Genomic DNA, 27,690 nt, shown 5'->3' on the forward strand with positions numbered 1-27,690 from the left:
ATTTCATCAAATTTCATATGCCATTGTTTTGGGGCTTGTTTGAGACCATATAGTGATCTAATAAGCTTGCATACTTTCTTTTCTTGTCCAGAAGCTATAAATCCCTCAGGTTGATCCATATAAATTTCTTCATCTAAGTCTCCATTTAAAAATGCAGTTTTAACATCCATTTGATGTATTATTAATTTGTGAATGGATGCTAGAGCTATGAGGACTCTAATGGTAGTAATCCTAGCTACTGGAGAATAGACATCAAAATAATCAATACCAGACTTTTGGGTATATCCTTTAGCTACTAATCTGGCTTTATATTTATCTATTGTTCCATCAGGTCTAAGTTTCTTCTTAAACACCCATTTACATCCTATGGTTTTACATCCTGAAGGAAGATCAGTTAGTTCCCAAGTATGATTTTGAACTATAGATTGTATCTCATTATTTATAGCTTCCTTCCAAAATGGAGCATCTACTGATTTCATTGCATCTTCAAATGTAACTGGAGAATCTTCTACAAGTAATGCATAGAAATCTTCATGGACCTTTTCTATTCTAGTTCTTTTACTTCTCCTAGGCTCCTCTGGACTTTCTAGTGGTCTAATTTGTTTAGAACTAGTTTCACCTTGATTAGAACTAGGATCTGAATTATTAGAGCTAGGGCCTGTGTTGTTTATTCTGGTCTTGTAAGGAAAAATATTTTCAAAGTAATGTGCATCCCTAGCTTCAATTATGGTGTTGTTGGCTATCTCATTAATGTCAGAGTTGATTATTAAAAATCTATTTGCATTACTATCAGAAGCATAGCCAATAAAAATTCCATCTACAGTTTTAGGGCCAATCTTCTTTCTTTTATTCTCAGGTATTTTGACTTTTGCTAAGCACCCCCACACTTTTAGGTGATCTAAATTAGGGTTTCTATTCTTCCAAATTGTGTAAGGGGTTTTATCAGATTTCTTGAATGGAATTCTATTTAGTATATGACATGCAGTCATGAGAGCTTCTCCCCATAAATTTTCTGGCACACCAGAATTAATTAACATTGAGTTTACCATGTCCATTAGTGTTCTATTCTTTCTCTCAGCTACTCCATTAGATTGAGGTGTATATGGAGCTGTTATTTCATGAATAATTCCATTCTCTTCACAGAATTGTTTTAATTCATTAGAAGTGTACTCACCACCTCTATCTGATCTTAGTATTTTAATTTTCCTATCCAACTGATTCTCAACTTCTGCTTTGTATATTTTGAATTTGTTTATGACTTCATCTTTAGTCTTAATTAAGTAGAGGTAACAATATTTAGAGCAATCGTCTATAAAAGTTACAAAATATTTGTTACCCCCTCTAGTTGTTCTTCCTGAATCACAAACATCACTATGGATGAGTTCTAATATCTCAGAATCTCTATCAATAGTTTTAAATGGTTTCTTAGGAAGTTTGGCTTCTACACATATTTCACATTTTTCATCATCTTTTATATTAAGCTTTGGAATTATATTGAGATGCATCAATCTTTTAATTGAATTATAATTCACATGTCCTAATCTTTGATGCCAAGTGATGGAAGGTTCAATATTCAAAGCTATTGGAGATGCAAGAGTAGAATTCTTAACATTCAATTTAAAAAGACCATCACATAAGAAACCTTTTCCAATGAAGTTCAAACCCTTAGTTATTACAACTTTATTTGATTCAAAAACAAGCTTATAGCCTTGTTGCACTAACAAAGATCCACTAATTAAGTTTCTCCTAATGTCTGGTACATGATGGACATCCTGCAGGATCAAAGTCTTATCAGAAGTCAGCTTTAGGTTGATCCGACCTATTCCGGATACAGGAGCCACATTATTATTTCCCATTGTCACAGTTCCTCTACTTGAGACCTGATAGGTGGAAAACAAAGATTGATTAGAGCAAACGTGAATATTAGCTCCAGTGTCAATCCACCAATCATTTGCTTGAAAGGTCATGTTTACTTCAGGAGTGAAGAGAACAGACCTGAAAGCAGCCTCAGCTGGACTGGAAGTCACCATGTTTACTTGTGACTTATTAGGTGGAGGTCCTCCCTTCCTAGGCTTGGGTGGTTCAGTTTTCTTGAAAAAGCAGTCCTTAGCAAGATGGTTGGTTCTTCCACAAACAAAGCAGGCTCGACGTTCAGCTCCTTCCTTCTTTTGAAAGTGAACATGGTTCTTATTTTGATGATAGGGTTTCTTCTTAAATGTTTTATTTTGATTTTGGTGGAAGGGACGTTTCTTGTGTTGGGGAAAGGGTTTGGATTCAACATTGTTTACTTTGGGTTCTTTGGGTTCAGATTTTGTCACATTTTTCTCCCTGAGTCTATGTTGCTCTTCAATTCTAATGGAATTCAACACTTGTTCTAGTGTAAGATCTCCTTGGGTATGGTTAAGGTTTTTGGCAAAATCTGACCAGGACTCGGGAAGTTTGTCTATAAGACATGCTATCTGAAATGTTTCATCTAGGATAGATCCATTCACTTTTAGTTGGTGAACTATATGTTCAAATTCATGAATTTGCTCATTCATTGGTTTAGAATCTACCATTTTAAATTTGTTAAAATCAGAAGCTTTAAATCTTTTAATTCCCATATCATCTAAACCATACTTTTTCTCTAGGGTTTCCCACAGAACTTTAGCATTAGTGATAGTATAGTATATATCATATAATCTATCAGATAAAGCTCCTAAGATTCTATGTAGACAATGATACTCTATTTCTTGAGGTGTTCTTGGGATAGGAATGGAATCTGTGGAGGAAGATGAGGAAGATTGCCTAGTAACTGGTCTAGATGAAGATGGGTTATCTGGTTCTATGGCTGTTATTAGATGTAGGGTTGTTAACCAAAATCTCATTTGGTTTTGCCAACGACGAAAATTATTCCCATCAAACTTCTCTGGTTTAGCAGACATAATTTCACTTGTAGCCATAATCTGATTATGAATGAATAGTTTTGTTATTATAATGCAACAGAAATATATAAAGCATTCATTCAACAGAATAATCATGCAGTGTAACATTTCGTTTTTAAGTATTGCAGACATCATTAACATGAAAATCAGAATGCTAATCATGATACTATTCTAAACAGCACCAATTAGTTTCTTGGATTGTTGGGAATATAAGCTGTTTAGAGTGTAATTAGCACAAAATGCAGTTTTAACAGAATTAGATAATGATTCAAAAATAGATATAAAATTAAGCTGAGTTTAGAATATAGCCTGATGGTCGAGGCGTGCAAGCACTGTCCCAAGAAACTAATTGCCCCCTCTCGTACAGGGCTACGCGGCAAAAGTCCCCGGAGATACAACGACCCTCGGTCAGACGACCTCCTTCTCGTCGGCACGAGCTTCAAGAAGGTTTTGCGAATTCTTCTAGACTTTCAGGGAACCAGCGTAAATAGAAAACTATTTTGAAAAGAGAAGGAGAGAAGAGATCTGTTAATTTTTCACTGTGTAAAACTCTTCGGAATTTAGATCCTTTTATAGGGAAAAACAGCCGTTACTCATAATCTCGTAATTAATACGTTTTAATCACGTTAATAAAACTTAGCCGTTATAAAATTAAAAAACGCTTCCGTTACATAATAAATTCACAAAATATTTATCACGTTTTTAATCACACTAATAAATTTTTACCGTTACAAAATATTTCTGTTACAAAATATTTATCACATGTTAATTGTTCAAAAATAAAAATATAGCAGATTAAGGGCCCCTCAGACCGGAGCTGCATTCGTGTCCGCAGGTCGTGTGCGCGCGCCACCCGACCCGACCCCGAGCCCGGCCGGCGCGCGCGTGTGTGGTGTGGAGCATAACCTTTGTTTTCTTCTAGGCATAGGAGAGAAAAGGAAGGCTTATAAAGAGCCTATCTTCCCATCTCTTTTTCAATGTGGGACTAAACTTTTTCCTCTTTTCCTCTACAAACTCAAGTTTTAAGTTATCTTTATTATATAACTCCAACACAGATTTTTATTAGACCTCCTTAAACCTCATGCTTTCCACAATAAAATCTAATTGAATATCTTAGAAAGGATGAAGGAGCTATATGCTTAGTTTATATTGAAAGAACAAAACATTAAACTCACCTTCCTCAACAGCCAAAACTTGTAACTAAAAATATGTGACAACCAGCTCCAAAAACATTATATAATGATTTAGTCCATAGGCATCCCATATCAAAATTCCTGAAGAGCCTTATTAATTGTCTTTCCACAAAATAAGATTCTATTATAATGCAATTAACATTTTTTCATGCATTTCAAAAGTAGACTCATTTCTATTCATTCAATAAATGATGAACCTTGTTCGCTCTATGTTCATTATGATATACTCCAAAGTAATAACCAATCATGAATACATGTTTTAGGGGCAGCTGATAACTTTTAGACCCTATGCTGTTAAACAATGGCCGCAAGCAGAAGGGTAGAACCTTGTTGAAGTCGAACTTTTGACTATTTTCATACAATTACATTGTATGTAAGTTATAATTTTCGGCCATTTAATAATCACTCTACGCTTTTACAGGTTTTTTTTTTTTTTTTTTGCATGATAACTCTCTGATTTGACTTTTGAAAATTGGTTGTGAAGTGTGTCGTAGATATACCTTTTTTATTTCATTAACATTTTTCCTGATCATTGACCCTGTTAGAGAAATGCATATGAAGTGTGTCGTAGATAGAGCTTTCTTCTTTATCTTCGAAGTAGGAAATCAGTTGCCTATATAAGTGTTGAATAAATTTGTTTAGTAGGCTGATGTCCAAATTCCACTGATTTCAGTGTAAGGTATTGGGTGTTGTTTCTATTATTTTTCGACAATACAAGCTCCGATTTTTAATTTTCCTTAACCATATTTATGCTTTTCTTAAAATATTACAAATATAGCTATCTAAATAGGGAAAATACGTACCTTTTCTGGATAGAAATTTTGAATATTAAAAGTACGTATAAGTCTCCGTTGTATGCTACTACATACCTTCTTAGCTGTCATGAATTCCTATAATGTTTTGATAAATAGACTATGTGTAAAGGCATTAAAAAGTTCGTTGGGTTGCATGACTTCAGAAATTTCTTAAAAACGGGTGCACCGAATGTGAAAAAAATATAAAAGGAAGATAACAACCCTTGACATTTCTATTTCCAACCCAAACACAAGAATAACCTCCTCTTATTCTCAAAAGAAAGCAAATCTCATATCGTCATCAACTCCAATTACAAAAACATCCGTTGGTGTCAGATCAACAATACCGACTCCAATCGTGTCCATCGACATGTATTTAATTCTGCTCTTGTTGATTAATATTTCCATTATTTTCCCCATTTGATCTGTAGTTGGTTATTATTGATGGAAATACTACTATTGCTGATGACCAGACAAACGTAAATGAGAGGAGAAGCTGCAGAGGATTACGAGTGTTGAGGGATTCGAAACAATCAAATCGAACTCATGCCCTTCCGGACCTTGTTAGAAAGTTGAGCAAGAAAGAAATTCACCATAAATTAAATATAAAACTTGCAAAAATAAGAACAAGAGAGAACACACTAATTTAACGAGGTTCGACAACGTGCCTACGTCCTCGGGAGCCACACCACATAATCTCTTTGAATAATTGAAGAAGGAATACAAGCACTCAAACAAAGGATTAATCTCTCTGAGATTTTCTCTCTTTTCTTTTCTCTTCTAATGGTTTTTCACGTCCTTAATTAGCCCTAGAAAACATATAGATATATATATGAATCTCAGCCCAAACAGAATTCAAAACAGATTAGGAAACTGCCAGCTCGACTCGTGGTCGACCGCCGAACCAGTCACGGTCGACCGTAAAAAGTCTAGAGACCAACTTAACTCCAGGGTCCAGGCGCGGTCGACCGCACCAACTGTCGCGGTCAACCGGAAAAGGTCCAAAGACTTTTTCTGTTTTGTGCACGTTCGCGGTCGGTCGATCGCGAAAAGTCCTTAGACTTTTTTCAGTCACGTGCACGTTCGCGGTCGACCGCCGAGAGCACCACGGTCGACCGTACTGTAGTTTTCATGTTTCCTTCGTTTTGTTTCATCTTCTTGATTCCAACTTCGGCTTCAACTTTGGGTCTACACTTAGACTAACAACAAGTAGATTGGATTCATGGAGGCTAAAATATCTCATAAAGATGTATTTAATTGAATGATAAGACATTTTTCTTGATGTTTGTGTGAACCCTCATGATTTTCTATTATTTCCTTTTCTCACAATTTTTTCCCCCTTTTAGCTCTTACAATGCCACATTGTTAATATTGTTGCTATTAGTCGCCACAGTTGTTATTTCGTTTGCATAATAATTCTGCTGTTTTGCATGTCTCTAATTCAATTGTCACCGAATGATTAATGGTTATTAGTTAACGTAAACTTATAATTAACTATGAAAATGGGTATTTGAATTGTGCGAATTAGCCTTATTGGATACTTCAATTCTTTGTTGCTACAACGGGATATTGTTTTTCATATCTTAATATTACATTACATATTCAAATGTATAATATATCGATACATGACAGGTTGATTCGAATTTATCAAGGAGAGATTTCCTTTACCAATCTGTTATATATTGAATACTAAATTAAAGAAAAACAATGACAAGATGGAAATGTTTAGGCTTTTTATCTTAATTTTATCACAATACCTTAGACTTTTCATGAATTTGAGTCAAGCCTCCATCTAATCTTGTTTCTGCCATTGCGAACTTCAATTAATAGGGTTTTTAGGATTATGAGCTAACCTCCTCTTATTCTCAAAAGAAAGCAGATCTTGTATCGTCATCAACTCCAATTACAAAAACCAAGGCCCCAAAGATGTTGCTGTTTGAAAGAGGAAATTGGAAGTGTAGAGATGAGGACAATTGTGAGATGCTGATTCTATCATGGATCTCCACCAGAAAGGATGGTTATTTTTTGGGTGTAGCTTGTCAGATGTTGGACTATCTTCTTCATCATCAACATCATCATCAGATTCAGACGGGATATTGAGGTGCTCGCTCAGGCCTGAGGCTGACAGGATAGATAAGCTCACCAAATTGATATTTGCTCCGGGGATCTGGGAGTCATGAGAGAGATCTGCTGGTCTTTGGAGCTGCCTTTGGTTTGACATCGCCACTTAGATTTGTGCTTGATGATGAATTTCTTTTAGAGTGGAAGGACTCGAGATTGCTGGCTTCGAAGAATTGGATGTCCATAAAAACTTGATCAGTTGGGAAGAAATTTGAAGAACAAAAACTCAGATAAGAGGAAAGGATAGGTCAGTTCTTAAAGTCTACATCCTACAAACATAAGCAGCATAGCGAACAAAAAAACTACTTGGTGCTGTAAGTGCTATGTTCAGGCTTTTTATCTTAATTTCATCAAAATACCTTAGACTTTTCATGAATTTGAGTAAAGCCTCCATCTTATACTTATCTTGTTTCTGCCATTGCGAACTTTGATTAATAGGGTTTTTAGGACCATGAGCTAACCTCCTCTTATTTTCAAAAGAAAGCAGATATCGTATCGTCATCAACTCCAATTACAAAAACCTCCGTTGGTGTCAGACCAACAACAATACATCCAATCATGTCCATCGACAGGTATTTAATTCTGCTCTTGTTGATTATTATTTCCATTATTTTCCCTATTTGATCTGTACTTGGTTATTATTGATGGAAATACTACTACTGCTGATGACCCGACTAACGTAAATGAGAGGAGAATTTGCAGAGAATTACGAGTAGATTAGATTCATGGAGGTTAAAATATCTCATAAAGACGTATTTAATTGAATGATAAGACATTTTTAAGCTTGAGGGAATAAGCTATGTAAAAAGTTATGACGTAACCATTTTTCCTCTCAGAAATGGACACTAATATCTGATTTCTCCATGGCCAGGATCTGTTCTTGGCTGTATGCTCGGTCTGATAAGCATATGAAATCCTCTACCTATGCCAATAAAGTGCAACAAATTGACATATGCAGAAAATTATCAGGTATAATTTTAATGGGGAAAAGTTGAGATAACTACAATAATCTAAGATCCATATTACAATAGAATCAGCCAACCAGAAGAAATACACATTACAATTTACTGGCAGTCATGGACTTGTTTATGCTGTAAAATAGTGATAGCAGTAACTTGTGAATTTTTTGGAACTTATCTAGCAAAAAGAAAGATGTAACTCAAGAAAATAATCAAAAAACCAATAGCAAACATACCTGTGGAGCCCAAATTTCCTCGTACTTGGAGGCAATGAGCATGGAACTCACACCAACAAGCTGCAATTCTCTCCTCAGAACTTTTTTCATTGACAAATATCGATCAATTATATAGAAAGTAAGGTAGATAGTCTCCGGCATCAGCTCAAATTTGTGATGCACTTCAATCAGCCAATCTCCAACAATGGCCCTCATTTTCTCTTTAATCTCTGTCTGAGAGTCTATATAGTCATGAGGCATGCTAGATTGCTGCATAGATATTACAAACAATCACAGTCAATACTTAAACAGGCAAAATTGTGGTACAATATCAACAAAAATGAATGAATAATCTAACCTTAGAAATCTTATAAAACTTGTAGAGATCCTCAACATAGTCAACAACAACGAGTTGATCACCGATATCTGATGCATCAATGTCTGGGATAGAATCTTTGAGTTTTTCAGTAACACCGCAAGCAACCTACATGAACCCAAGATAGATGCAAAGATTAACTCAAAACATTAAATAGGGTATTGATCCAACTATCTATTTTACTTAGTTACTCTCTAATTTCTTTCAGATTTGGTTCTTTTCGTGGGCTAGGCTATTTTAGGAGTATAACCTTTTTAATATTTGATTTAAATCCGCGTCCGGTAAGATTTGAATCCAAAAATTCACTGACACTTTGCATCGCGTTATAATTTTATACTCTACCAATTACCCAAAAAAGTCAATGGGTAATTCGTAGAGTATAAAATTATAACTCTATACAAAGTGTCAGTGAATTTTTGGATTCAAATCTTACCTGACACGGATTTAAATCAAATATTAAAAAGGTAATACTCCTAAAATAGCCTAGCCCACGAAAAGAACCAAATTTGAAAGAAATTAGAGAGTAACTAAGTAAAATCGATAGTTGGATCAATACCCTATTTAAGGTTTTGAGTTAATCTTTTGCATCTATCTTGGGTTCATGTAGGCAGCTTGCGGTGTTACTGAAAAACTCAAAGATTCTATCCCAGACATTGATGCATCAAATATCGGTGATCAACTCGTTGTTGTTGACTATGTTGAGGATCTCTTCAAGTTTTATAAGCTTTCTAAGGTTAGATTATTCATTCATTTTTGTTGATATTGTACCACAATTTTGCCTGTTCAAGTATTGACTGTGATTGTTTGTAATATCTATGTAGCAATCTAACAGGCCTCATGACTATATAGACTCTCAGACAGAGATTAAAGAGAAATTGTGGGCCATTGTTGGAGATTGGCTGATTGAAGTGCATCACAAATTTGTGATGCACTTCAATCAGCCAATCTCCAACAATGACCCTCATTTTCTCATTAATTTCTGTCTGAGAGTCTAGATACTGAATTAAATAAGAAAATAATCAAAATATCTCTTAGGAAACTTAATATTAAAGGCATATGTACTATATGCCTAGCAAAAAAGAGAGGAAAATCTCACAAAACAGCCAGTCAGTGAATGTAGCGGCCTCCTGCCACTGACCTGCAAAACACACAAATGAAATGTTCAGCAAAACTAAACTTCATCGAACCTGAAACTCCAAATTGATGAACCTAAATTTTACCTTTCCTATAGTGATTAAATCACATAAAAACTCCTCGAATTTCGATCCATCCCCCTGAACCTTCCAGTAAAACTTTTTTTACCTAATATGATTATAACTACTGAAGGGCACTGAGTTCCCCTTAGCAACTTCAGGAGTTTCAAAAACATTCCAAAGCCTGGAAGTATGTCCAGTCAACTCTGCCATATTAACCATTGAAGGATACTTCCAAAGCGTCAACTGATTCTTAAACCCATGAGACCTCAACAACTCCCTCTCATTTTTATTCCAAAGCAGCGAGCAAACCTGAGACCCAGTATTTATCAAATTCAAACAAGCCCCAGTGTGAGTGTTCCAAATTTTATGCATCGATCACTTCCACCTCCACCTGAAGCTATTAAGTTGCTTTGAAATGGGCACCAAGCTAGGGCTTTGACAGCTGCCATGTGATCTTCGAAGCGATGAACATATTGGTTTGGGTTTGGAGGTGTTGAGGATGACGTTGAGAGGTCCCAGATGTGGAGCAGGTTGTCATTGCCTCCGCTAGCGAGTTGCTGGCCTGAGCCTGACCATTTAAGGCCGCAGACTTCCTGGGTGTGTCCTCGGTAAGTTTGGATGGCGTGTGATCGGATTCTGACATCGTTGTTTACGATTTTTCCATCCATTCCTCCGGTTGTTAGGATGTTGTTGTTCCAGGCGAGAGAGCCGACCTGAGATCTGTCGACTCGTTTCAATGTTCTTAGCTGTAGAAATTGCAGTAAAAAAAATACTCCGATGTCAGTAGTCTATTCCAGAAGCAATAAATCAAAATAAGTTTAATTGAATAAGTTGGAGGGAATCCAAATCCACATATAAATTGCAAGTTTTGTTTTTCAGTAACATTTTTCTTCGAATCATTACTACCAAATAAAATATTGATGAATGTGATTCATTTCTGAAATTGCAGGATAATCAGGATTAGCTATGGCCTAAGTGGACTCCGCAGTACCCAAATCCATATGTTTGCAAATTTGAGTCACCTCCTAATACCACATTGACAAAATCATAATTATCTAAAATGTAGATGACTGATTCTATGTCCACTTCGAGTAAAAGTTATAATCAGATATAAGTAATAAACAGTTATGATCGAAGAACTGATCTCTTAATTACCTAATTGCAGTACAAAGTATCCAAATCCTAGACGACGCAAGCGATTACTCGTTAATTGGAAAACTAGATAGGCTCACGAAATGAACTTTTCAAATAACCCGTTTTTGCAAACTTGAGGTGCAAAGCAACAACAACTTAAATCTACCAATTCTCAAAGAATTTACCGAGACTAATCGAAATCAAAATACAAAGAGAAAAGAGTACTAACCAGTCGACTGTTGGTCGAATCCCACAACTGAATATGAGAATTATTAAGCCCCACAGCAATATGCTGGCCATCAGGAGCCCAGCTAACACTAGTCACAGGACCAACATCCTCATCAATTGTCACAAGCTCAGATGACGATCCATTCGAAGCATTCAACAAATACACAGTATTTCCAAGTGCAATCGAGAGCACATTGCTACTTCCCCAATCAAGAAGATTAAGGTAATAATCATCAACAAGACGAGGAGCATCCAATGTCAGCTCTGCAGTCTGAGAAATGTATCTTCTTTGTTTCGGTTTGGTTAGGTGAGAGGAGAAGGTTAACGGGTCAGATGTTGTACCCGATAAGAAGCCATCAGTAGGGGTTGGGGGTTTGCTCTTGAAGGCTAGGATTTCGGGTTCGGTTGTTGAGGGTCTCGACTAGGAGTTTTCTGTAGGCTTCTTTGGATGGGGATGCAGTTGCTGATGAGTTGTTTTCCTTTTCTTTTCTTGATTCTGTTAGGGCATAGTGGGCGTAGTCGAAGTCCATAGCAGATCGATCTGGTATGAATCTGTCAGCCTGTAATTTTTATCAAGAAATGAACAGATTAGATTCCTGAAGTACGGAATATTTTAAGCGTTCAAGAATTTAATTACCTAAGAATAGTAGAAGGGGAAATTTCAAGAATATCTGAAACTAATGAATAACCCAACAAAACCCTATTGATAAAAATTCTAAAATTTCAGGGGGAAAACCCCCAAAAAACATTAAAAAGAACAAAACTCATAAACCCAATTATAGAAAAGTAAGTTCTTGGAGAATAACAATGAAAGAATAGATCTCAAGATCCCTACTTTCATTAAATTTCTCTCGCTACTAAAGATGCCAGATAAAACTGAACAAAGTCCTACTGTTAATCCTAAAACCCACGAGTTCCCTCCAAAACACGAAACAAACAAAACCCATAATCCCAAATACAAAGAAAATGAGAATTCACTGAAAAGAAAGATGAAACTTACACTGCTCTGTCTCGACAGCGGATTCGGAAGGAGAAAATGAGAATTCACTGAAAAGAAAGATGAAACTTACACTGCTCTGTCTCGACAGCGGATTCGGAAGAGAAGAGGATCGAAGAGGAGGGATGAAAAATGAAACTTACACTGCTCTGTCTCGACAGCGGATTCGGAAGAGAAGAGGATCGAAGAGGAGGGATGAAAATTGTGGATCCGACTTCTCGAAGCGGGGCCCGAGATCTCATTCTCGACCTCATCTTCTCAGAGGAGACAGATGTGTAAGATCCTGCAAAGAAATTGGTTAATAAATAATCAAAGACCCTGCAAAGAAATTGGTTAGATGAGCAGTAATCAGTAATCTCAAAGAGAGATGAAGATGTTGAGAGCTTTGCTAAGGGCAAGTCCAGCAAGCTCCAAGTTGGGAGCCCTGACCGTTTGGTTGTATGTTTTTATCATATAAAAAGATAAAAAGTGTAAAAAATGGATCTCAATATCAGTTTTCATCACTTTCAATTGTTTATTTGTAGTTATGAAAATAGTGTAAAGTAATTTCATATGCTGATGTGGCTTGTAAAGTGATTTCATAAAAAAAACATGATTTTAGGAAAAAGCTGACATTGAAGTCAGAAAAAAATAATAAAAAATAATTTCAACCAATATGATCATTTGAGTAGGGACCATTTTTTTTACTTTCCAAACAAACAATTAAAGTTACATTTGCAGACCAAACAAGCAATTTATAATTCCAATGAAATAAAAAACAAACAAAGAAAAGTATAAAAGTAAAATTGATGAGGTGGACAACAACTTTTCAAGTTGTGTCATAAATACACAACTTTACCAACAACAACCAAACATCTCCTAAGCTCTCAAGAGTTATCAAGCATTTTGAAATAAAAAATTATAAAAATAAGTCTTGAGGGGTCCTCCTTATTTTATGGAGCTCCAACAATCTCCTAGTTAGGAGCTCCAACAATATCAAAAAAAACCCACTTCTATTTTAATTTTTTTACCCATTACTTTCAATTATATTTAAACCTCTTTTATTTCATTTCTAACTGTTGGATACGGTCTTCGAGGGAGTGCACACGGTCTTCGAGGTAATCCACGGTCTTCGAGGGAACGCACACGGTCTTCGAGGTAGCCCGCAGTCTTCGAGGTTGGGCACGAAGTTCGAGGTATCGCAAACTTTGACTGTCAACCGACTGATTCCTATAAAATTCGATGCCTTCTCACCTCAACCCAGTCTCCCAGAAAAAATGTCTAGCTCATCTAGCTCTAGCGATGATGAAATGATGAAGACATTCTTTCTTATAGGAGCTGTTGTCGTCGAGGAAGAAGAACAAGAGAAAGGTTCAACTTCAGTTCAACACAAAAGACGTATCGTGTTCCATCGAAACCAACTGGAAGGCCACAATCGGTTGATCCAAGATTATTTTGCTGACGCACCAACCTATCCTCTTTATTATTTTCGTCGAAGATTCAGAATACCGCGTTTGTTATTCCTTCGAATCCACGACGCAGTCGTCGAACATGACAAGTACTTCGTCCAAAAGAGGAATCGTGCTGGATAGTTGGGACTATCTAGCCTTCAAAAGATTACTGCAGCTATGCGGATGCTCGCATATAGAGCATCCGCTGACGCCGTTGACGACTACGTTCCGATCGGTAAAAGTACGTCGCTTGAGAGCATGAAGAGGTTCGTTCGATCGATTATCAACATATTTGGGGAGGAATACCTTCATTCACCGACTAATGAAGACGTTGCACGCCTGCTCGAGGAAGGTTCACAACGAAGTTTTCCTGGTATGCTTGAGAGCATCGACTGCATGCACTGGACATGGAAGAACTGTCCAACCGCCTGACAAGGTATGTATACTGGGTATTTTCATGAACCTATAATTATTTTGAAGGCCGTAGCTAGCAAAGATCTTTGGATATGGCATGCCTTCTTTGGACTGTCGGGGTCTCACAATGACCTCAATATTCTATATCGTTCACCGATTTTCGCACAACTTGCGGAGGGAAGAGCTTTACCATGCAACTATACTGTTAATGGCCACGAGTACAATATGGGATACTATCTTGCCGACGGGAGTTACCCAGAGTGGTCTACATTAGTGAAGACTATTCCAGTACCGCGAGGAAACAAGCATAAGTACTTTGCTCAACAATAAGAGAGCACAAAAAAAGATGTTGAGCGAGCTTTTGGCGTGTTGCAAGCTCGATTTGTGATTGTTCGTGGACCAGGACGTTTTTGGCAACCTAGTGTGCTGAAAGACATCATGACAGCTTGCGTCATAATGCATAACATGATTATTGAAGATGAACGAGATTGTCAATTGGACAACAACTTTGACTTTAATGATTCAATACCAGTCGTTGAACCTTCTCATGTGCGGACGGTGCCTCTAACTGAGTTCATCCAAAATCATCATCGGATCATGAACACGCAAACACACAAATCACTAAAGAATGATTTGATCGAGCATCTGTGGCAGCTCAAGGGATCCATCGCCGAGGATTAAGTTTCTTTATGTCTAATGTAATTTCAGCAAAGAAGTTCGAGTTGTTGTACTACGCCAATTTTCTTTTCAATAAAGTAGTTGTTTTCATTAAATGTCGAGTTGTTGTACTACGCCAATTTTCTTTTCAATAAAGTAGTTGTTTTCATTAAATGCCAAAATTTTCAGCTTCAAGTAGAATCATAAATCCAATACAAGATAATTAGGAAGAACTAATTAGGATGCGATGCGAGTACAATCATAAATCTAATACAAGATAATATATGATAATTAGGAAGAACCCTTAGACATCCACCTCTCCAATATCTCTGTCTGACACATTTCACAGTATTATCGTTGAACTGAATTGAGTGTTGAGAGATCCATCTTTATGATATCGTCATCTTGTTTCTTCTATTTTAGCTCTATTTTTTGATTGGTGGTTTGCTTCATCCACGTGAAAGCCTCTCCCATGATGGACTTAGCGGACTCAGAGTTTTCCACATTTTGTTTCCTCTTGAGCTTTGCCACTTTCCTCCCTTCAGGCCTTGCTATAACATCATCCGAGTCAGTGTTCAACTCGATGGGAGTCGCTGTCATGGAATTGTTTGGTGAGGAATCAGAGTTTATGGTTCTTCTCGCCTGTGATCGAATCTTATTGTAAGTTTCTATTTGTTGGATCCACTTTTGATGATGACGCAACTCAATCCAGCAATGGTCAAACACGAATGGTTTACCATAAAGAGATTAGTATAATTCTTTTACTTCTGCAGTCTACGCAAAAGTTAAATTTAGAATAATCAAACATAATTAAACATATATATTTCTCTCTTTAATGCTATGTTGTTTACATAAAAACATATAAGTTAAATATTTACCTGGTCAATAATTCCCGTACCAGATCTTTGTCTTCCTTCAATCTGAGCAACGCACCCGCAGAACTTGTTGATGGACAGTTGAATCATTGACCAACGATGCATCATTTGGTTTGGTGTGCGGCTCGTTGGATCGGTGGAGTATTGGATAAAGTAGTTTGGTGTGCGGCTCGTTGGATCGGTGGAGTATTGGATAAAGTAGTCGTTAGCTCTGTGTCAAAACTTATATTTGTGTTGCCCCATACCTTATATGGCGTCTTGGCTCGTGTTTAGCCAAGCAGACACAAGAAGCTTATCCTCATGGACAGTCTAATTTTCGGACCGCATGTAAGCATTCTTCTTCTTCGTGGTCGGTGTTTCTTGGGATGACACTTGTTGTGTTGTCGATTGCGAGAACTCGATGAGGTGACCTTCTTCTATGACGTTTGTATAGAACGGCGGGTATAAGGTCGATCCTTCACCATTAAGGAGTTGCGAATAAAAGTTTTGGGAGGGATCTATGAGATTTGTAATTTGATAGGAAAATATTGAGTTTTTATGAGAGAATTGTGTGGAATGATTTGTGTAGTGAATTGAGAATTTATAAAAAAAAAGTATTGTACAACGACTAATTTTTTTACTGTTCAACGACTAATTTTTTACTGTTCAACGGCTAAATTTTTTTATTGTCCAACTGCTAATTTTTAAACTCAACGACTAATTTTTAAACACCTAATTCGAAACTGGGTTCTGGGTTTTGATATATGGGTTTTTTTGTAAAAAAACAATTTTTTTAATACTTGGGAGCTCCCAAGCTCCGTGCTACGCCAACCCAAAGCAGCTCCTTCGAAGCTTGCTGGAGAGAGTTCAGGAGTTCCCACCGCCACGTAGGACTTGAGAGCGAGCGGTGGGAGCTTGATGGACTTGCTCTGAGAAAAATATCCTTTTTCTCTTTCTTTGCTGCTAGCGGCCGACAGCAGGGGCGGGGGGCGGGAGGGCCAGGCAATTGATTTGTGCGCTGATGATGGAATTCTTACGTTTTATACAAAGCCAGTTTTGATTTTGTTGGCTTCCACCCCTAACTTTGAGTTCGGCTTCTGTGATGGATTTTTTCCTTTTATTCTTTTTCTTTTTTCTTTCCTTTTCTTTTTTTTGGTCCCCAAATCTGTCGTAGTTTTTAAGTATACTTGTAGGCGTATAAAACTGTCTATAGGTCCCTTAACACAGCTCAACGACGCCGATTCGACCATCGGACGACGTATCCAAACACGACTGTTAGTCCACAACACCGAAGCCAAGCGATACGCGACGAAGCGGATTAACGAGGCTACGAAGCTAATGAACCGTACGCAAACAACGGAATAAATCCACTCACGTGCGGAATCAAGCTAACGGGTTGAAGAGTCAACGAGTCATCCAACCAAGGGCGGACTCGGACGAATCACGATCGAATCAAGATCAGTTTCGGACTCGAACTCAGAAGTGGATTTACTGCCAAATCAGGAATCGGATTTACTGCCAAATCAGGTCAACGAATCGAGTCCAGACAAATCGACCACAGAACCGAAAAACGGATACAACAACGGAAAACAACGGAAACCCAACACCTAGAGGGGCTCGGCCGAAACCGAGCCACCTCAAGGTGGCTCGGCCAAAGCCGAGCCACCTTGAGGTGGCTTGGTGTGTCGCTACGTAGTCATCCTCCGGATCAAAGCTTGGCCTTTGATCCCGAGAACTAGGGCGATTATTTCCTTGGTGAATTAATCCCCCCCCGGCTATTATTTCCTTTGCGAAATAATACCCGTCATACTACGTAGATCCAACCGGATCTAGATCCCGCGGTGGTCAACGGATATACCCCGGCGCAGGCGAAGAACCCACGCAAGCGAGCGACCGCAAAACATGAGCTCGCGATTTGTTCGACAAAAGAGAAAAAGTTGTAATTTTTAATTTTCTTTTATTTGATTTTCATTGTAACCGGATCTTATAAAAAGACCGGATCTTTGTAACCAAAAAACTGTTATTCAAGATTGCAATGGAATCAGTGAAGAAAGCAACGATTTTTCCCGCGAACAGTAGAAACTCGTGAAAGGACGAGGTTTGGTTTCCCCGCTATACCTCCGATGATCAAGTTAGCTGGTAAACTTGAGTGGGGTAAATAAGAACTGTCAGAGTTCTTGTGTGCAGAATGATTGCTTAAAGATCAGATTTGTGAATCAAGATCTAGATCCCGATTAAAGATGGAATAGTACTTGTATATATAGCAAAGGTATAAAGGTAGATCTATCACTTCGGCCGAGCACAGGATAGCGATGGTGAAGTGTGAGCTGGTAGATGAGTCAACACCTACTTTACAGGTGTCAGCTGGCGACTGGATGAGCGATTAGCTCAGCATTAAATAGGAAGCGATTGGTGGCATGGCAGTGCCTCCGTGGTCTGATGAGTCATGAAGGCTATTGGGGCTAGAGGCATGATGCGCGTGTTATGCATTAATGCGATGTAGTTACGTTGACAGAGGGAGAGGCTCGAGGCAAAAATAGTCCTTTAACTTCGCCGATAAGTAACGCTTTTCAAGTCGTCCTCAGGAGGCATCCAGTAAATGGTCGACTGGGCTCGTGACTAGTCGTCTTTGACAATGGGGGAGACAAGTACCGCCTTTCAAGTCGACATAAGAGAATGTCAACTTGACAAGTCGGTTGAGTTGTCATCTCTGTTGGTCTCTGGCTGCCAACTTGATTGGGGCATAGCATGTAGTACGCCTGTTTGTTACTTGGCAATGAGTTGAATTTTGGCAAATGGAAACACCATAACAGTTGGTCTCTTTCGCTTGGAGTCAGCTTGAGTCGGGCTATTCGAGGTGAGTGGGTTGTGCCTCAAACTTAGCCAAAGAAATAGCCGGGCATAGATTGAGCCGGGTTGTTCTAGGTGAGTGGGATATGCCTCACGTGTCAAACGGAATCGTTCGACGCTGGAAGAACGCATCCGCAAACGCCGTGCACTATCAGCGCAGGCGCGGGCTCAAGCCGAAGAAGCCCGTAGAAAGTTGCAGAAAGAGGTGGCCAAGAAGCCGCCATCAACCCGCAAAGCTTGGAGACCAAAGTCTGAAACGGCGATTCAGACGAAGGAGCAACAACTACAGCCTCCGAAAGTTCAATCTCCGGCGAATCAATCCAGACCGTCGATGATTTCCACAACTGCTCCGGGAGATCCCGCAGGACCATCCCAGAAAAGGAAGTCAGTCTTGGAGCGCCTCGGTCCACTTCCCGAGGAGCGAAGCAAAGCTCCAATCCAAGGATGTTTGGGCCCAATAAGAACGCCCCAAACGAATCAACATGCTGGGGGTCGCCGCAACCCTCAACATGATAAAGAAATCATGGCACCCAAGCGCACTACTTTGCGCATTGAAGTTCAGGAGCCCGATGTCTCGAGGCGCGTGACTCTTGAGAGCCCAAAGAAGGCAGTTCACTCTCAGAAGGAAACGTTATCGTCTGATGATGATTGCGTTATACCTGAGAAATCGTGCCAACACACGATAGGTTGCTCCGATTTTCAAATGGAAGAGCTGTACTATCGTGCTGGGGGTACGAGCAAAGCCAGAAAGAGAAGTCCTCGAAGGCTAGAAACTCAGTGCCCTTGTTCAAAGCTCATTCGGGAGGTATTGTCTGAGTGCAGTTGCATCGAAACGATCCCCGAAAGGGTTTCGGTTTTCGAAAGACTCAGTACCGAAACGCCAAAACCAAGGCCTAGGCGTTTCCGACGAAGAAAAACGGTGGTTGAAGACGGAGAATTTCCGAGGGTCACCACCAATATGACCAGCAAGGGGACATCGGCACGGGATAATCTCGAGTCGATTCTGAAAGCACCCCGGCGTCTAACCCATCTGCAGTCTGGAGCCATCCAGCGAGCAACCTATGGTAGGGTTCGGACAAGGGTACCTTCAGAAGATAAAGAATCGGATGCAGGCTCTGCAGTTGCATCAGATAATACGGTATCCATGAAGACGGAGAATTTCCGAGGGTCACCACCAATATGACCAGCAAGGGGACATCGGCACGGGATGATTTCGAGTCGATTCTGAAAGCCTCCCGGCCTAGAACCCGTCTGCAGTCCGGAACCATCGAGCGAGCAACCTATGGTAGGGTTCGGACAAGACGCCCTTCAGAAGATGAAGAATCTGATGCCGGCTCCGCGGTTGCATCAGATAATACGGTATCCAGCGAGGGACAACCCCGCGAGGCACTTATGATAAGTGCGGAGCAGATGGCCAAGATGCTTGAAGACGCTTTGGCTAAGCAGAAAGAAAGTTTCAAGTTTGAGATGGAGATGGCCATGCAGCAGATGAGAGAAATGCATGACCAACAAATCCAAGCATTGGCGAACCAACAAGGCGAGCAGAATCGTCGTAACCCGGTTAATCTGGAAGATGAGGATACAAATGCTCAGAATACCAATGATCATCCTGTCAATGCAGGGGGTGGTAACGAGAATGCCAATGAAGACACAGGCGAAAATCTGAAGATCAAGAACCTCGAGAGCAAAATCAACACACTAATTTCCGCTCAAGAGACGAAGAAAACAGGCATTCCTTGCCCATACCCAAGAGAATGGGAATCGATCCCATATCCGGCGAAGTTTAATCTAATTAACTTCACGCCGTTTAATGGGATGGGTTCACCTACCCAGCATTTGATTTATTTCAAATCACACCTGGGGGTAATCTCCGACAATGAGCCTCTGATGGTGCGGTCATTCGTCGGCACTCTTCGCGGAGCCGCCTTCGATTGGTATCGCCGCCTCAAGCCAGGCAGCGTGAACAGCTGGGATGACATGGAGACCAAGTTCCTGGCCAACTTCTTCGACGACGACACCGAGATATCTATCGGATCGTTGCTCGATGAGAAGCAGAAGGACGGGGAGTTAGTCGACACCTTCGTCAAAAGGTTCCGGAACAAGGCGATGAATTGCCGGGACCCGATCACCGAGGAGTTCATTCTCCAAACTTGCCACAATAACCTCGCGTTGGACGTTTTGGAAGCAATGGGGACAGCGCCATCCATAACATGGAAGGATCTGAAGGTCCGAGGGGAGCAAGCTGAGCGATTCCTCAGAAGGAAGAAGGCGGAGAGAGGCCAACAGGCGACAAATGCTCCAGCACAGAATTTCAACCCATGAGGGAAAGGTAAGGCACATGCTAATGCAATTGATGCTAATCAAACTTTCCAATTGTAACCTCAGCAACAGCCGCAGCAACAAGCGCCACAACAATCTCGGGGGCAATGGCAACAACGGCCTCAGAAGCAGAAATCTTCGGAGTCGAGGTTTCCTAAAGTATACTCCTTCAAGGATGATGAAGTTCCCGGCAACTTCAAGTACCTATTGGAGAATAACAAAATCCAGCTACCAGCGATCGTGGATCAAGAAGGGGCTAGCAAAGTGACGGATCCGAAGTATTACGCATACCATAGAGCGGTCCATCACCCTACCAAGTCGTGCTACCACCTCAAAGACAAGATCCAGGCGCTAATTGATGTAGGCGTCATAACCCCGAAGCCGTCCAAGAATGTCGGAGCGAACGCAGTGTCAATCAGCTTTGGATCAGTGCCCACAACATGGTTCAAACCAGAGCGCATCACCAAAGTAGGAATGAAGACAGTGAACGATGACCCACATGGACAGCGCCAAAAAGGACTTGTGCCACACACAGCCCCAAACGGCGAAATCCTCTGGGTTCATCCCGATCTCATTGAAGACGAACAATGGGCGACTTCCTCGAGAAAAAAGGGCAAAGGCAAGTCCTGCAATGCCACTTCCGCAATCTTCGAGGAGGATGGCAATGAAGCTCCTACTTTCCCGCTCTCCGAAGAAGAACAGGAAGTCTTTGCCACTAGAAGCGGAAATCACGAGTCCTACACCGGGCGAAGAGGCTCGAAGACAGCCGGTGAATAAACCGAAAGAGAAGAAGCCCCAGGAGGTTCAGAATCCGAAGCAATCTCGTTTCAGTCGCCCGATTGGAAGAGACAAACCGGAAAGCTCGAAGACTCCGCAAATCTTCGATATAATGGCTCAACTAGCCAACATTCCAGCATGGATAACGCTGTATGAGTTGTTGCGGTTGTCCAAAGAAACTAGGGAGGCCTTGCAAGAAGCTTTGGCCAATTCAGAGGTGTTTCTGACTCAAATCAAGCCGGTGCCTGAAGAGCCAGAACCGCTGAGTCAACAATGCAATATAGCGACTAAGAACCTTCCCTGCATTACTTTCACCAAAGAGGATATGCAGACGAAGAATTCGAACCACGATCGACCGCTATATTTCATCGGGTACATTGGCTCCAGCAAAGTCAACCGAATCCAAGTGGATCCGGCTTGATGCATTGCCTCGGTATTCCAATTAGCAAGTTGGCGGCCACAGGCACTGTTATCTACGGATTCAATACTAGTGGGTCAAGACCCTTGGGTAAGATCCGGATAAAATGCCAAATGGGTGATTTGAAGACGGAAGTCACATGTTATCTGATTGACGTCGAGACTTCATATAACTTACTATTGGGTCGACCTTGGATCCACAGTAACGTTATAATTCCATCCACTCTCCATCAGTGTTTAAAATATGTCGACACTGATGGGGAGGTCAGGACGGTGGTCGCGGATAAGCAACCATTCAAAGGGTTTGAGAATTATTTTACTGATTCTCTCCTTTATGGTAACGAATCCGATACTGAACCATCAGCCCAGGGCACGGACAGCAGAGAAGAAGCTGATTCCGAAGCCGGATTTGATTACAATGGAGGTTTTGTTTTAAATGATATTGTACCCTTTGTAATCAACCTTGATGATGAACAATCATCAGAGGGCAGTTGTAACTGGCAACTTGCCAATAATGAAATAAATGATGATTTAGAGTACTCCCTGTCTCTTGATGATGTGATAAAAGAATTGTATGATAATCCTGATTTGTATATGCCGCTTCGATCGTCCTATGTAGCAAAGGAACGCCTCCAGCATTCTTTCGGAACGACCATGGTCATCCCGAACAAAATAAGAGGCGCAAAAGAAGTGATTTACGGTAAAGGAAAAAACTCCAGAAGACGAGTGTTGCTGGTTAATCAATAACCAATCATCGAAGCAATACAAAGATGGGTACTCGTCAGATGCCTCGGAATGGGATTCCGATACAAGTCTAGGGGAGGCATTCAAAGCCCTAATGGTAAACATGGCTACAGCTGATCCGTCCACAATGAAGGACGACGATCAAATGCCAACATAGGAAGACCCGTGGGCTCATCACCTGAATATGCAGTATGGTGATAGGTTTGAACAGAGAGAGCCCCCCACTGAAGATAAAATAGTTCAAATCAACATGGGTGACGAGGCTAACCCAAAGCCGATATTCATCAGCGATAGTCTCCCCTCAAATGAGAAGGAGGAATTAATCGCTCTCATCAGAGAATATATTGACGTCTTCGCATGGAACTATGAGGATATGCCAGGACTCGACCCCAATGTGGCAATGCACCGCCTCGATATCAAGTCGGATGCCAAACCTGTCAAACAACAGCAGAGATGGTTTCGTCCGCAGATTATGGAAGCCATTGAGGCAGAGGTTAAGAAACTGATCGACTCAGGATTTATCCGAGAGGAACAACATCCAGACTGGCTAGCCAATATTGTCCCCGTCATGAAGAAAAATGGTAAGATCAGGATATGCATCGACTTCAGGGACCTGAATGCGGCATGTCCGAAAGACGACTTTCCCCTCCCAATCACGGACGTCATCATCGACAATACACGCGGATTTGAGAGGATGTCCTTCATGGATGGCTTTTCAGGATATAACCAAATCAAGATGCACCCAGATGACGAGAAGCATACAACGTTCAGAACGCCCCTCGGTGTTTTTTGCTACACCGTAATGCCTTTCGGCAGTCGAATGCTACGTTGATGATTTGGTTGTAAAAAGCCGCGACAAAGAAGATCACATCAAGGACTTGAAGACGATGTTCGATCTCATGCGGAGTCATCAATTGAAGATGAACCCCACCAAATCCTTCCTTGGAATGTCCAGCGGAAAATTCCTTGGATTCGTCGTCACCACCAAAGGTATACATATCGATCCTGATAAGGTGAAGGCGATACACGAACTGCAACCTCCTAGAAATCTAAGGGAGCTCAGAGGATTGCAAGGGCATTTAGCTTACATCCGGCGGTTCATCTCAAACCTTTCCGGGAAATGCCAACCATTCTCTAAACTGAACAAGAAAGGGGTGTCATTTATTTGGGACGACGCCTGCCAAAAAGCATTCGAAGATATCAAAACATATCTGACGAATCCTCCTGTTCTCGTCACACCAAAATCAGGTAGACCGTTCTTGATTTATCTTAAGGCAATGAACCACTCGATAAGTGCTTTACTAGCACAAGATGACAATAATGGTCACGAACATGCAGTCTATTACCTAAGTCGGACCTTGGTAGGAGCCGAGTCTCGATATCCGATGATTGAGAAAGAATGCCTCGCATTAGTTTTCGCAATGCAAAAGATGCGGCATTACTTGGTTGGACAGACGATTTACGTCATTTCCAACGTTAATCCAGTACGGGTATTTATGACGCAACCGGCTTCCATGAATTGGTGGTTAGCGAAGTGGGCCCTTCTCTTGTCTTAATATGATTTGTACTTCAAGCAGCAGAAGTCGATCAAAGGACAGGCGGTTTGTGATCTTTTGGCCGCAAACCTGACAACGGATACAGCAGAAGTATATGATGACTTGCCGGATGAAACCCACGAGGTTAACACTACATCGCACCAACAAGTATGGCAATTATACTTCGATGGTGCTTCGAGAGCAGTTAATAGGGCAATCACCCCCGGATGTCCCAAAGTCTCCTCTGGAGTTGGAGTAGTCTTGATTTCCCCGGGGAAGCATGTGATGCCTCGGGCTTATTCACTAACTAGTCCGTGTTCCAATAACGTGGCCGAGTACAACGCGCTTCTCATTGGACTCAGTTTTGCCAAAGAGCTGGGGGTTGAATATCTCGAAGCTTTTGGGGATTCTCAACTAATAGTTAACCAAGTCCGTGGAGAGTATGAAGTCAGGAACCAAGACCTGATCCCGTACCACCAGGAGGCCATCAAAATGGCAGATTCTTTTAAAGAATTCTTTATCGAATACATCCCTCATCTTCAGAACGCTTATGCGGATGCACTGGCAGCACTAGCGGTATCACTTGCGCATCCTCCCGAAACTGAACTATTAGTCACAGTAAGGACGCATCAACTCTGCATACACATATACGATATGGATATTGAAGAGGAAGATGATAGAAACATGAACGCCAAGGAGGTGAATTCAACCCTAATTGGATCTGAGTCCCGAGATTGGCGTTTTCCTATCATTGACTACGTCCAATATGGTATTTTGCCAGAGGATATAAAAGAAAGAGAATCAATCCGCCGAAGAGCGCCAAGATTCTTCTACAATACTGAGACCCATATGTTATACCGTCGAGGGTACGATGGTTTGTTACTCCGATGCCTTTCGAACAAGGAAGCAGAATAAGTTCTTAAGGAAGCACACGAAGGAGAATGTGGTGCGCATCAGCCCGGTCCCAAACTGTATGATCGCATCAGGATAATGGGATATTATTGGCCAACAATGGTTCGTGATGCAATCGAATACGCCCGAGAATGTCATGCTTGTCAAATACATGCGAATTATATGCACCAACCACCAGAGCAGTTGCACACGTCAACCATGTCGTGGCCGTTCGAGACATGGGGCATGGACATTGTTGGTCCTATTTTTCCCCCCTCAGTCAAAGGTGATCGATTCATTCTCGCAATCACGGATTACTTTTCAAAGTGGGCTAAAGCGATTCCACTTAGAGAAGTGAAGACGAACAACGTCATTAATTTCATCAAGCATCACGTCATTTATCGACACGGCGTGCCAAGAAGGATCATTCATGACAACGGTCCACAGTTCATAAGCAACGCCTTCGTCAGATTTTGTGACAAGTTCAAAATTGAGGATGTTTCATCAACAACTTATTATCCCGCTGCGAATGGATTAGCTGAAGCGTTCAACAAGACGATCATTAAAATATTGTCAAAACTCGTGAAGACCAATAAACGAGATTGGAACGATAAACTCGGTGAAGCACTCTGGGCTTATCGTACCACCATACACACACCTACGGGAGCTACCCCATACTCGTTGGTATACGGATGTGAAGCTGTACTACCATTGGAGATCCAAATCCCCTCCCTTCGGATCGCTCTCGCCACGGAGATGACGATAGAAGAGCAACACCAGAAACGCCTCAAAGAACTCGAGAGGTTGGATGAAAAACGTTTGGAAGCTCAACAACACATTGAGTTTTACCAAGCCAGAATGTCAAGGGCTTTTAACAAAAGAGTCCGACAGAGAAGCTTCAAGGAAGGAGATCTGGTCCTCGCTGCTCGCCGATCGATAATCCTCAATTCCAAGAAGAAAGGTAAATTCGAACCTAAATGGGACGGGCCGTTTGTGATAGACACGGTCTACTCAAACGGCGCATATCGCCTCATTTCTATAGAGGGCGTCAGGCAATTAATGCCAATAAATGGGAAGTTCCTGAAAAAGTACTATCCCTAGCACATTCGGGATAACCCATTTATCGGGAAGTTCCTCGAAGAATATTACGCTTAATATTCTAGAGGATAACCCAAAATCTTTTTTACCACCAAAATCCCTCACTGATCAATTTCAATTGACAATGAGTCCACCAAAAATGTCTTTTTGGCCCAAACTGCCAGCAATTTCCCCTCTTGATTCTTTTCACGAACAAGAGGTCCACTTTCAGTCCAGAGTCTCCTTTCGATAAACGAAAGAACTCCCTTCTTTTTCTCTTTGGTTAAGCCTTCTCATGGCTATAACCAAAGTTGAAATTTCATTTCGATAAACGAAAAACTCATCTAGATAACCAATCCTATAAAAGGTAAGCTTATTTAGATCTTCCGGATTCTCGGAGTGAAGATCCCACTTCTAGTTTTTTTCTCGCACTGGAAATAGAATATAAAATTCTTCCTTTCCAGAATCAAGGAATAGAATATAAATTTCTTCCTTCCTTGTTTGGGGAACAGAATATAAAATTCTTCCTTCCCACACCAACTCTTTTCCAAGTATTTAGGATTTATCCTAGGAAGTTTATCCCGAATCCTAAGCAGGGATAAGTCTGCGCCTAACCCGCGCTGCCGGTTTAGTCTTTCTCCGAAGAAGAAGACACCAGAGTTTGATTCTGGGGTATTCTATCCTGAAACCTAAGCAAGGATAAGTCTGCGCTTAACCCGCGCTGCCGGTTAGTTCTTAACCGTTAAAAAGAACACCCGTCCGCATATTCAACATTGTGGTAGGTTGTTATTAATAACACCAAAATCCATGCCTCACACGCATGGGGAATTTCATCCTGAATCCTAAGAAAGGATATGCCGGCACCTAACACGCGTCGCCGGTTTAGTCTTTCTCCGAAGAAAAAGACACCAGGGTTCGATTCTAGGGTATTTTATCCCGAAGCCTAAGTAGGGATAAGTCAGTGTCTAAAACACGTTGCTGGGTAGCCTATTCCCGTAATAATGGCGAAGTCTACGTATTCAAAGTCGTAGCAGCAAAGTCTAAGAGAATTCACTCTCTTAGTACAACGTTACATGCAGAACGGATTTAGACAATTCGCATGCTAGCCCGACTCAAACGGTAGTCGGTAAAGGCTAATCAAATTCGTTGAAGGCTGGGGGTTAGCCAAAAATCCTAAAGTCAACACCTAACACGTGTCGTCGGGTAGCCTATTCCCGTAACAATGGCGAAGTCTATGTATTCGACATCATAGCACAAAGTCTCAGAGAATTCACTCTCTTAGCACAACGTGACATGCGGAACGGATTTAGACAATCCGCATGCTAGCCCGACTCAAAGTATCTGTAGGAATCAAGAAATACTTGAGTAACAGCCTCCAAAGTATTTCAGCCTCGTTCTTTTATAGAAGAGTCTGGAATACTTTGGATATGATTGTCCCATCCTTCGATTGGTTACGACTGGATATTTGGAGTGGTTTCCATTCTTGATTCCTTCAGTCCTCCAGGCTGTTCGGTGCTTTGTCGAATGTCTGTAAAGGTTCCGGTGCTGCATTTATTGTCTGACCATCTGTCGGAATTTTGAATTTGAA

General features: G+C 40.8%; 1 protein-coding gene and 1 pseudogene across 1 annotated transcript; both read right to left on the reverse strand.

Annotated features, from left to right (window-relative positions):
* LOC109824943 (G2/mitotic-specific cyclin S13-7-like) lies at positions 7,244-8,937 on the reverse strand. The gene is made up of 2 exons (XM_020391578.1): positions 8,228-8,937; positions 7,244-7,954 (listed from the first exon to the last, which is right to left on the reverse strand). Exons 1-2 carry the CDS (start codon positions 8,480-8,482, stop codon positions 7,865-7,867), a joined length of 345 nt encoding a protein of 114 aa, XP_020247167.1. The 5' UTR covers positions 8,483-8,937; the 3' UTR covers positions 7,244-7,864.
* LOC109824942 lies at positions 9,562-12,551 on the reverse strand (annotated as a pseudogene).

The sequence above is a fragment of the Asparagus officinalis genome, chromosome 10, assembly GCF_001876935.1.
Source record: "Asparagus officinalis chromosome 10, Aspof.V1, whole genome shotgun sequence".
NCBI lineage: Eukaryota > Viridiplantae > Streptophyta > Magnoliopsida > Asparagales > Asparagaceae > Asparagus > Asparagus officinalis.

Excerpts from the sequence above, each read along its gene's own strand:
- LOC109824943 (XM_020391578.1), bottom strand. The coding sequence starts at position 8,482 with ATGCAGCAATCTAGCATGCCTCATGACTATATAGACTCTCAGACAGAG. Across the intron at positions 7,955-8,227 it reads AGGAAATTTGGGCTCCACAG|GTAGAGGATTTCATATGCTT; the intron begins GTATGTTTGCTA and ends TTATTGGCATAG.